The 12,253-nt window shown below is 39.4% G+C and overlaps 1 protein-coding gene across 1 annotated transcript in view; it reads left to right on the top strand.

Moving 5' to 3' along the window:
* The window catches only part of PTBP2 (polypyrimidine tract binding protein 2), a 161,183-nt gene that overhangs the window by 95,001 nt on the left and 53,929 nt on the right, over window positions 1-12,253 (top strand). The window contains exons 9-11 of the mRNA XM_082264967.1: window positions 2,372-2,511; window positions 10,684-10,717; window positions 11,167-11,259. Coding sequence (XP_082121093.1) covers window positions 2,372-2,511; window positions 10,684-10,717; window positions 11,167-11,259 — 267 coding nt within the window. The remainder of the gene's footprint in view (window positions 1-2,371; window positions 2,512-10,683; window positions 10,718-11,166; window positions 11,260-12,253) is intronic.

Consider the following 12,253-nt stretch of genomic DNA (forward strand, 5'->3'; position numbering starts at 1 on the left):
ATGGAGTGATAGCCTTCCTTATTCAAAATCCCTTTTACCTTGTACAAATCTCCCACTTTAACAGCACCAAAGCAGCCCCAGACCATCACATTACCTCCACCATGCTTAACAGATGGTGTCGGGCACTCCTCCAGCATCAGTTCAGTTGTTCTGCGTCTCACAAATGTTCTTCTGTGTGATCCAAACACGTCAAACTTAGATTCGTCTGTCCATAACACTTTTTTCCAATCTTCCTCTGTCCAATGTCTGTGTTCGTTTTGCCCATCTTAATCTTTTCCTTTTATTGGCCAGTCTCAGATATGATTTCTTCTTTGCCACTCTGCCTAGAAGGCCAGCATCCTGAAGTCGCCTCTTCACTGTGGACATTGAGACTGGCGTTTTGTCGGTACCATTTAATGAAGCTGCCAGTTAAGGACCTGTGAGGCGTCTATTTCTCAAACTAGAAACTCGAATGTACTTGTCCTCTTTCTGTGTTGTGCACCTGGGCTTCCCACTTCTCTTTTTATTCTGGTTAGAGCCCGTTTTGTGCTGTCCTATGAAGGGAGTAGTGAACATCATTGTAGGAAATCTTCAGTGTTTTGGTAATTTATCACATGGAATAGCCTTCATTTCTCAGAACAAGAATAGACTGTCAAGTTTCAGAAGAACGTTCTCTTTCTGGCCAGTTTGAGAGTATAATCAAACCTACAAATGCTGATGCTCCAGATACTTGACTAGCTCAAAGGAAGGCCAGTTTTATAGCTTCTCTAATCAGCACAACAGTTTTGAGCTGTGCTAACATAATTGTACAAGGGTTTTGTAATGATCAATTAGCCTTCGAACACGATTAGCTAACACAATGTACCATTAGAACACAGGAGTGATGGTTGCTGGAAATGGGTCTCCGTACATCTATGTAGATATTCCATTAAAAATCAGCTATTTCCAGCTAGAATAGTCAATTACTGCATTCACAATGTCTGGACTGTATTTCTGATTAATGTTATCTTCATTGAAAAAAAAAAAAAACTGGTTTTCTTTAAAAAATAAGGGCATTTCTAAGTGACCCCAAACTTTTGAACCGTAGTGTATGTATGTTCTTTAGGGTTGGAGATTGCGCTGGACTGACTCAATCACACAAAGGTGTTGATGGGGGCAAGCTGGGGAAAAGTTCTCTTCCAATGATTTCTGCCCAACCTAAAAAGTAGGTGGCAGTGAGCCCATTTTGGGTGCTTGGCCTGCCACCTCTGAGTACGGCCTAGAGGTCGTTTCCGTATGTACTTGTAAAGGTAGGTTATAAGGAGCCCCCAATATCCAGTGAATACAAGTTGGAAGGTGAATTTGTAATCATTTATTGAAAGTAGCAACAAGTGATCAAGCCAATGCGTTTTGGTGGAACAAAGACTCCCCCCTGCCTCAGGGCTGCTGCTGTATGCTAATATTAAATGGGGAAGGATCCCAAACAGGTGTGCCTGCAACTCCAGGAAGGAAAAAATAGATGTCTGCTGTGTTTACCAAGGTTGCCTCTGAACACATCTGATCTTGATCTTTCCGATCCTGGTGTTACAGACACACCTTCTTGGGATCCTTCCCATTTCTTAGCATGCAGCAACATCGCAGAGGAAAGTGGGAGTCTTCCCCTGAAACTCGTTGGCTTGATCACTTGTTGCTACTTTCAATAACCGATTAGAAATTCACCTTCCAACTTACATTCACTGGATATCAGGTTCTCTTTTTTACCTACCTTTACATAAAGAGATATAAATGGGAATGCAAACCCTATTTTGAATCAAACAAAAGCCCATTGACACAGGCCCTAACTTGTAACCCTGTTGCTGATTTTTCATTGTGATTATTTTGGAGCTCATGCAAAAAATAAAAAGAGCATTTAAGTAATTGCTTAGGTTGTACTAGAACAGCTAGATGAAAATAAACTATATAAAAAAAAAAAAAAATCTTATCTACCTAGCTTGCATCAAGTTTCTAAGTATATTGTATAGATTGGGTTGTCATATTTGCTTAGTTCATGCTCTGGCTTTTTCTCTTTTACCTAGTGCTACAGATTACTGTTCCTTCTCACAAGTCAGCTGACTCATTAAAAACCTTGCACTCCCTTGGTGCCCATTTTAATCTCAATAGTTAAGCCATGGTAGTAGCTAATCTACCCAGTGGCTAATTTACAATCTCTACATATAAAATAATAAAAAAAATGTAAGGTAAATACCTCATACTTAAAATGTGTTAACTAAAATTGTATTATACCATTACCTTTAAAAATGTCATTATACTAAGAATTTGTTGCTCTGACCTTAAAAACAACTCAGATGGTGTTATGGGTGAGGTTCACTATGTTGGTTTCCCTTTTAATGTATGTTTGTGTTTCTTTTTGCAGCTGTTCCTGGTGCATTAAGTCCATTGGGGATACCAAATGCTGCAGCTGCTGCGGCCGCTGCTGCTGCAAGCCGTGTTGGTATCCATGGTGTTTCAACGAGTGCAAATACTGTTCTTCTTGTTAGCAATCTAAATGAAGAGGTCAGTGAAGCAAATCTGTTTTAAACAATTACATACATACATGACTCAAAAACACTTAAGTTTATCTGATCTTTTAAAATGTTTCTTTTGTTTTCCACCCTTTTTTTTTTCAAATTTTTCTTTTAAAGTCCATAAACAGTGCTAATCTGGTAACCATGGAATGTGTGGGGAGAAAATGAAAACGAATTATTTAACTAGCATGAGTTTCCAGCCAAAGCAGTGTAGGGGAATATGTATAAATAAGAGGTAATGAAGGAAATATGACTTTCTGGAAAATATGCATTGTAACAGCCCCTTAAATAAAGCCGCTAATAAGGTGTTTTCTTTTTTTTTTTTTTTCTTTTCTAGCACAGCGCCACAGTGTTTGCGCAGAATGTAATAGTCTCTATTTTTTGTCTCTTCCCTTTAATAATAGGAGACAGATTTTTTGACCAAGGGATAATTCACAATGACATACATGAGTTTAAATGCGATTTTTGTCTGGGAAGCATAAAGTTTGTTTATATTTCCCTTATATTTACAGTCCAGGAGGTTGGTGTGACTAGCCTGCGCAGTTGTTTTGTCAAGTGAAATCACAGCAAAGTCATCTGGGAGAGAGTAAAGCGGAACATAAATCTGCAATACTTGCCTCTTTCAATCATCCAAAATCCCCCACTGACATATACCTGACTTCCTGCTTTCTAAAGACTCCAAGCAGGCAGGTAGGTTCTTTTTATTGCAGAGGTGACATTGCATATCTCTTTTGCAATAAAGGGGCTGCCTCGTAGCAGTTTTTAAAACCAGCAGAAACATTAGTTCTGCTTTAAAACTGAATTCCATGTATGTTGTTTTTCTTTTTTTGTATGGTTACAATGGTCTGCTGGACCAAAGTATATATGCATATGCCATATTTCTGCAATCCCTTTGGAAGCAGAGAATTCCTATAGTAGCCAGCAGTACTGCAGTAATACTGTCTTCCAGGGCTAAGTGGCTGCCCTGCTGTGTAGTGAACATTGGGTCAATCGTTCAGCACAATGGCCACTCACAGTATGCCTTGGCCTTGGGCCAATGTAGCTATGCAGAGAAAAAAAAAATGTACCAAATCAATTATGGTACACAGCAAGGCAGTGCCAAACCAAAGCAGTGAGACCGATATACTGAATAGAGAATTTAACTTAATACCTGAAAGAAATCAACCTTCAGACTGAGAGAGTTCCAAATTAAAAGGTGAAAGTGGGGGTTGTCATGGCGCTCTCTAGTATCCTAAGGTGGTACAAAGAGGATGGGTGAGTGGGAGGGGGGGGGGGGTGTGGGACTGCGAGGAGGGAGAATCCAGTTAGTGATGTAGGGGGGCTATGTTCAGCGGCAGCCGACTGAAGCGTGGAGAGGCTCTGAGAGGTAAAAGAGAGGAGAGAGCGGCGCCAGCTGGGTATAGCATAAGTTTATTTAGCACTGTTAAAAATGGTGACTCACTTTCTGAGGTTGGTTGAGACAGGAACGATGAGTCTGATGGGGTCATCCACCTTTTTCTCCCAGGAAAGTGGCGTGGAAGGAGGTGGTTAGGTGCCGGTGGTGTAGCCGAGCTGCTGTGTGGCTGCTTGTTGTTGCTGGCCGCAGCGGGGCATTCACAACAGGGCTCCGGCTGCCGACTTCCGGTCTTTGGTGACGTCACTTCCTGGTAGGAGAAAGATAGGGGTTGCACGCGTTCGGAGCATCCGTGCTCCTTCGTCAGGCAAGTGCTTTTAACAGTGCTAAATAAACTTATGCTATACCCAGTTGGCGCCGCTCTCTCCTCTCTTTTACCAAATTAAAAGGTTTATTACGTAGCTACATGAGAGCACACCCATATAAAGCCGCCCTGTGTGCTTTGATCTGATGGATCTCAGATCCCCCTTTTAAAGCGGTTGTAAACCCTAAAATAAAAAAAATAAAAAAACCTGCAAGACAAAGGCATAATGAGCTAGTATGCATCGCATACTAGCCCATTATGTGTAACTTACCTTAGAACGAAGCCCCGACACGGACCCCCGGACATCGCTGCGGGCGCTGCCATGATCCCTCGCCGTCTTCCGGGTTCGGCGGCTCCGGCGCGGTGATTGGCCGGAAGAGACGGCTCCGGCGCGATGATTGGCCGGAGCCGCGATGACGTCACTCGCGCTCATGCGCGAGGGAGTGATTTTTCCGGCAAGCTCCCGGCAAATAAATTGAAGGTCTCCCCGGACCTTCAGAGCGCATGCGCCGCTCGTGCGAGCGGCTGCATGCACTGTAAATATCTCCTAAACCATGCCGGTTTAGGAGATATTATTTGTACCTACAGGTAAGCCTTATTATAGGCTTACCTGTAGGTAAAAGTGTCAAAAAGCGGGATACTACCTCTTTAATAGGGTATCTTATCACACAAAACACATATTGCACATTGGTACATGGCAACTTTTCCATGGTGGTATTCTCCTGACAACATGTTATTTAAAATATGTTTTTAATAAACTCAAAAGCGCCATTTTAGCTTCACTAATCAATATAGAATATACATTAGGATGTGTGTGTGTGTGTGTATATATAATATAGAGAGAGAGCTACATGGTGCTACATATAGATATAGAGAGCTATATATATATGTGTGTGTGTGTGTATATATATAATATATATATATATATATATATATATATATGAGAGAGATATATAGATCACCCTAACTTGTCATATATTTTAATATTAATACTATATAGGTTTCATTATAAATGCAATATTATACACTATGATGTAGGTATCAGTAAAGATCACATTATTCTCATACAATACTATAAGATTGTGACTTGCCCCATGAATTTACTCCTCTGCTGCTTTAAATTAGCATTGTGGTTGAATAGAACCTGCCCCTGACCACTTCTTTATTTGTGCGTCTCTTTAGGGGTAAGCTCGGGTTTCATCTTCAGTGCTTATTCTGTCATTTGCTACCCAGAATTAGACCAGGGATTGCAGATACACACAAAAACTGTTGTATGGTTTTTTCAATATACTGTATGTGTGGCTCATTTTGGTAATTTTTTTGATAAGTGTCCCCCAATTTGTTTGCCTGTGGTCAGAAGAATCTTAGTGCACTCGTCAGCACTTTTCTGTAAGTTTGCAAATATGGTGCAGTAGGGCACTAAAAAGTAGTGTGTAGCTTATAGGTCTGATTTGTTTTTTTTTTCCCCTCATTGCATAGTTACTTTTAGTCTAGTTTTAATCAATGTACAAATGCATATATCATACCTTCAGTGGTTGCTGTGGAAGCTGACAGTCGCTATAGTAGTAGACGTTTTCTTATTGAACAAGGTGGAGATTGTGATATCACCAATATTCATTAAAATAAACAAAAGCTAATAAAAAAAAAACACAGCTTTTCTGTGATTGGTGACAGTGCTGTGCTTCAGGCCCCTTTCACACTTGTGCGACTTCAAAGTCACGCAATTTTGACGCGATTTTGATGCAAGTTTGACTGGGCTTGAATGTCTTTGGCCTTAAAACGCTTCAAAATCGTGCCAAAGTAGTGCAGGGTCTACTTTGAAGTCGGTGCGACTTCAAGTCTCACAGATATGAATGGTACTCATTGGAAATAATGGAGAACGACTTGTCATGCGATTTTGCAGTCCCAATTCGCATGACAAGTCGCACAAGTGTGAAAGGGGCCTAAGTTGGACCAATGTAACTATGCAAAATCATACCCAGAATTCATTTTTTTGGGGTAAGAATTTTTGCATATTCCTGAAATGCATCTAAATGTGACTGCAAATAAATATTGGCTTGGACATCTGCACTTCTGGTCCCTTGGTATTACTGTGAGTTCTAACTGGTCTTTGGGCCAGTGGGAAATTTTCTGGTCACATCTGCTTTGTCTGACAGAAATAGGCACATGATTGGTATATTTAAGTGAAACATAGGACTGTTGCAAACGCTGAAGGTGGTGGATCCTTGAAATATCCAAATATACAGTGCATGAACAAGACAACATTATTTAGTTACTAAAAGCAAACAAAAACTACTGGTATAATTCTAAAAGGAAAACTACCCACTGTGACTAGTTTAAAGGCTCTTTTGAAAGAACTTGTAGGACCCATTTTGCATACTGCCTCCTTTGTATTAATAAGGTATAAATTTTTGAAAGTCTATAGAAAATATTTTAGGCCCAGCTCTCTGGAGATGGGAAGGTCTGCAAAAAAACCAAAAAATCGGGGGAAGACTTTTTTTTTTTTCCTGGAAAAATTGGGAAAAAGAGTGTGGAATATGTTTTTAAATGATAAATCTATCTATGTGATGGTATTCAAACTATATAACATGAAAACCTACATGGCAGATTTCTGAGACTTTAGGTAACGTTTTAAATTGTTGCAAATTCTCTGTTGCAAATTCTGGAACACAATTTAAGTAGCACTGTACTGCCCAAAGCAGTTCTTAAACAAGAGAAATATGCATTTCATTTCACTAGGGGCCACCAAAGGGGAAAAGTTCCAGTTTAGTATGTGGGCTCCATCTTGTACCTCCTATAGTTGGTTGGGTGATGGGATACAGTAGATAGTTTCTGTCCTCTCTGGCCTTATTTGACCGGTAACAGGGTAAATGTCAAATTGTAATTGTGTGATTCCGTGCTATGGATAATGAAATGGTGAAAATGTATAGCTGCTGCCCCCACTTTAACTACCAAGGTAGTGCCTGGTGTGGAATTTTAAACAAAAAAGGGTTTTGGCGCTGCTCTGTGCGTGTCTATATAGTATTAGAACCAAAACTACGCAAAACCTCAAAAAATGATGCGGGTAAAAAAAAAAAAAAAAAAAAAGTGTATCAAAATTCATATTCCATGTCTCATAATGAGAACTAGTGCAAAAAATAGAAATCTAAACCGTATTAAAATATTAAAAATAATAAGTGCTAGTGCCAAGTGAAAGTGCCCAGTATGAAATAATATCAGACCTATTGCACTTAAAACATCAATAAATCAGTATAACAAAAATTCAAATATTCCTTCCATTAATCGAACATTCCAATCATCATGTGTCAGCACTGCAAGCCCATATGATAGTGCTGCTAGATAAACGATATTTGGGGATGTTGCAGCAAAAGGGAGTTCAGCAGTATCATACAATGTGCCCGGTGTCTCCACACGTGCCTCCCCCCCCCTGTTGCTTCACTAACCAGAAATCTCTCCCCTCAAAAGGAGTAATTAGCATTTGCAGCTGCACCTGGCTGTGTATGGATATCCAGGACCAGCCCTAGGACGTTTCTCCTTAACTTTACTTCCGATCCCCAGCAATCTCGATCCTGGCTTTATTCCTGCACACGTTGAAGTTTTGGTTATTTCCTTCCTCCTTGAAATTTTTTTCCTCTCGTGTTGTCTTTCTGTAGAAAATGTTCCCTTATCTTCAACTGTTGGGAGAAATGTAACTTTTTACACTTTTGCTCCAGATGCAAAGTACTGGCTTTTCATTTAGAGCACTGATCACTTTATATCAGCTTTGGTCACTTTATTTGAAATTTCTGTTATATTGATTTATTGATGTTTTAAGTGCAGTAGGTCTGATATTTCATACTGGGCACTTTCACTTGGCACTAGCACTTTTAATATTTTATTACTGTTTATATTTCTATTTTTTTGCACTATTTGAGACATGGCTTATACATTTTGATTCACTGTTTTTTTTTTTTTTTTACCTGCACCATTTTTTGAGGTTTTGTGTAGTTTTGGTTCTAACACTATATAGGCACGCAAAGAGCAGCACCACACCCATTTTTTGTTTAAAATTCCACAACAGGGTAAATGTGTCTGACAACATAGTTTATCTTTATATCCTTATAAATGATTCCTAATGTTCTCCACCATCACAGCATAATGTTTTATTATAGTTTGGCCAGTAAGTTGGTTTTTCTTTTCTTCCTCTCAGTAAAATGGTGAGACCAATATCTAGAGTTTGGAAACCTTTCCATAGGGCAATTTCTGCTGAGAGGAAAGCTGCAATTTATAAATATTGTGAAAAGAAATTTTATTTTCCAAATGCTACAAGGATGGCAAAACACATTCTGGCATGCCAGGAGTGCTCTAAAACAGTGTTTCTTAACTCGGGTCCTCAAGGCACACTAACAGGCCAGGTTTGCAAGAAAACTTAAATACATTTATCACAGGTGATATAATTTGCTGCTCAGTGATTGCAGTATTCCAGTCTGCATCTCCCCAAGGGTAATACTTAAAATCTGGCCAGTTAGTGGGTCCCTGAGGACCGGAGTTGAGAAACACTGCTCTGAAATACTTTGTGGAATGAAATGCGGACCAGAAAGAAAGTATAATGGTATCTTTTCCCTCCAGCGTTCTCATTCTAGAAACACTGCTGCTTCTGGATCCTCACAAAGTGTTTCTTCACTAGCAGAATCTTGAAGTGTTAGAAAAAATCATGGCCTCCCAAAAAAACACAATACCTTCATTTATAGATTGACCCCTGACAGTCCAAATAATTCCAACTTATAAAACTACCCCACGCTGATTTTTTTTTTTTTTATACTTTACAAAAATGTCCCTTTTTTTTCCTGGGGGGGGAAAAAAAAAAAATCAGGTAAAGTGTCCCCCCGGCTTCAAAATTTCCAGAAATGTTACATCTTTAGTGCGCACTATGCTTGTTGTCTCCACTGACCTGCAGTTGTCTTAAGTTTTAGATGATGTACTGCAATTCATTTCACTCCATCTGTAGAGCTTTCTGTGATTACCGTACATACTTGAATCGGTCAGCGTTAATTTCTGTCTTTTTTTTTTTTTTTTATTTGGCAGTTTTGTTTCACCCTCAATTTTTGCTTTTCTATTTTATTTATACAAATCTCTATTTGTATCAACTACTCTAATACGTTTTTCTTTCAAGGTCCTACCAAAGATTTTGATGAAGCTCTCTTCCTGTTTTAGTAATCTCTTAATTCTTAGCAGTAACTGGGCATTCTCTCATCTATTCTAATGCTGTATCTTTCCTCTGAGACCTGTCTTTCCTATCCCTATACTGCCATTTGCTCTATTCCTTCATTTCTGTTTGGGTGCTGTGTATTCTGGTATGAAATGTGGAAAGTTTGATTGCCAAGATATCTTAATGGTGGTTTTTTCTTTTGCCATCTAGACTGAAGGCAGGTAAACTGGGTCTCTGACTAGATTACCCTGACAACCAAGGGGATCCTTACCACAATATTGGGCATAAAACATGAAGCTTCGAACAGCTTTTTCCCTCTAGCAACCAGTTAGCACCTCCATTGAATTTTTTTTACCCTATGCTAGCCAAAAGGAAATGGTGACTTGTTGCTATGTAGCAGCTCATAGGTCAGAAACTTCATACAAACAACTTTTGCTTGTGTAAGGCATCGGTAATCCCTGTCAGGAGTATGCAAACATTGCTTCATTGATCAATATCATGGTGTAGAACACCCTGATGACTAGGTATGTTTTTACCTTTGGAATCACATTTTCTCTGCCTTTAGTCCAGAATCTGCAGTCCATTTCTGTGCTCAATATGGTAATCATTGGTCACACATTAGTCTGTACCATCTGCATGTTTAAATGATTTGCCAGCCATCCATGTGATATTTCCTTAGCATTTCAAATCCAAGTGTGCTTTATGCACTGAAATATAAAACTGTTTCTGCTACGTGCCTTCCCTGTGTCAAAACAAATGACTACTTTGTATTCTGATGAATGTGTTTTCCCATATTTGTCTTGGATGACTACATTTTAGTTCTTCTTGCACAGTACATAAGCCAACCATTTTTTTTTCTGACCAAACTCCTGCATTTCCTTTGTACTGACCTTTATTTTATTTTCTCCCCACTTCTTTTTTTATTTTGTTCTGCATCATCTCCTACCCCTCCCCCTTACTCCTTATATATGTATCCTCCCTGTGTGTGATGTTTTCCTGTTCCTCAATGTTTTCTAAACACTGCTGTCAAACGTCTTCCCATATTCTGTGTCTGTTTTCACCCTCCCCCTTCAAACCCTATGTTCATGCTTCTTTGCTTGAACAATATGTTCCTCGGACCAACTTGCCCCAATTAACTGCCTTGAACCATGATCCATGACCACCTTCACCATTCTACGGGAACCACCCTTCGTTATGGATGATCTGTTCATCTCCGCTCTTCCTCGACTCTTCTCTCTTCTTGTCTTACGCTGCTTGCTCTTCTCTCCTTCTAAAGATGGTTTCGCCCCAAAGTCTGTTTACCCTCTTCGGTATGTTATTGTTAGCACTATACTTTTATTATTAATTTAATATTTTTTTCACTTTTTTTTTTATTTGTAGTTAGCACTTTGGCGTAAAGTTGAATAGTACTTTATTTTCTGCTTTTTTTATTTATTTATTTATTTATTTATTTTCCTTTATTTATTTTTTTTTATTTCTTTTCTCACTATAGACACGTTATTTTAATGCATGTGAATTTATTTTGCATGGTATTTAATTTTGTTGTCATTCACATAGCTTTGAGGGTATATCAAATATATTCTTATCCAAAGTTCACTGTTCAAAATCTTGATCTGCTTTTCATTCTTGTGAATGTCAGGACTGGTTGAATGGTACTTTTGGTGTCTGTTTCATTTGATCTTAAAATCTTACTGTAGTTAATTATGCCTCAGTTTACATTTTTATTTTTTTTTGCATTTGCTTTTAATCTGATGTAAAGGTGTTTATGGAGATGTGCAGCGCGTGAAGATTCTGTACAATAAGAAAGACAGTGCACTTATACAGATGGCTGATGGAAACCAGTCACAGCTGGGTAAGAAATTTGTTGTATTTCCTCAATGTATTACATTGCTGGTCTTTTTCATTAAAGTATATGTAAACCCTCGCCTTGTAAAGCAACCCGTTCAGTTTAAAATAGAAAATAAATGCAAACCATATGTGTATACAGTGGGCAAAAAAAATATTTGATCCCCTACAGATTGTGTAAGTTTGCCCACTTACAAAGAATTGATGGGTCTATAATTTTTATTATAAGTGTATTTTAAAGGATAGAGACAGAATATCAATCCAGAAAAAAACACATGATACAAATATAAACTGAAATGCAGTCCAGTGAGTAAAATAAGTATCTGATCCCCAGCAAAACATGACCTGGTACTTGGTGGAGAAACCCTTGTTGGCAAGCACAGAGGTAAAATTTTTATTGTAGTTGGTTACCAGGATTCCACACATCTCAGGAGGGATTTTGGTCCGCACTTCTTATCTTCTCGAAATCTTAAGATTTCTTGGCTGTCGCTTGGCACCTCGAAGTTTCAGCTCCCTCCATAAATTTTCTATAGGAATTCATGTCTGGAGACTGACTAAGCCAATCTATGACCTTAACCACTTGCCGACCGCCGCACGACTTTTAACGTCGGCAGTCAGCCCCATCACAGGCAAAGCGACGTAGTACTACGTCGCTAGCCTGTGAGACTAGGGGGTGAGCGTGCGCCGCCGGAGGCGCGCTCCCGCCCCCGCCCGTTCACGGACCCCAAATACCCCCCCGCCACTCACTCGCGATCATCCGGTACAGCGGGAGAAAGGCAGGTGGCTAATGTAAACAAAGCGGCCTGTCATTCTCCCCTGTGTAAGTGCAGAGATCATACGGGATCGTATTTCTCTGTAGTTACACAGCCACATCCAATAACAGTAAGAAGCACGCCCCTAGGGACACACTTAACCCGCCTTCTCAAATAAAGTTAACCCCTTCCCTGCCAGTGTCATTTTTACAATAACAGTGCATATGTATAGCACTGATTACTGCAGTA

Source organism: Pelophylax lessonae (genome assembly GCF_965119305.1).
Source record: "Pelophylax lessonae genome assembly, chromosome: 8".
In the NCBI taxonomy this organism is placed as follows: Eukaryota; Metazoa; Chordata; class Amphibia; order Anura; family Ranidae; genus Pelophylax; species Pelophylax lessonae.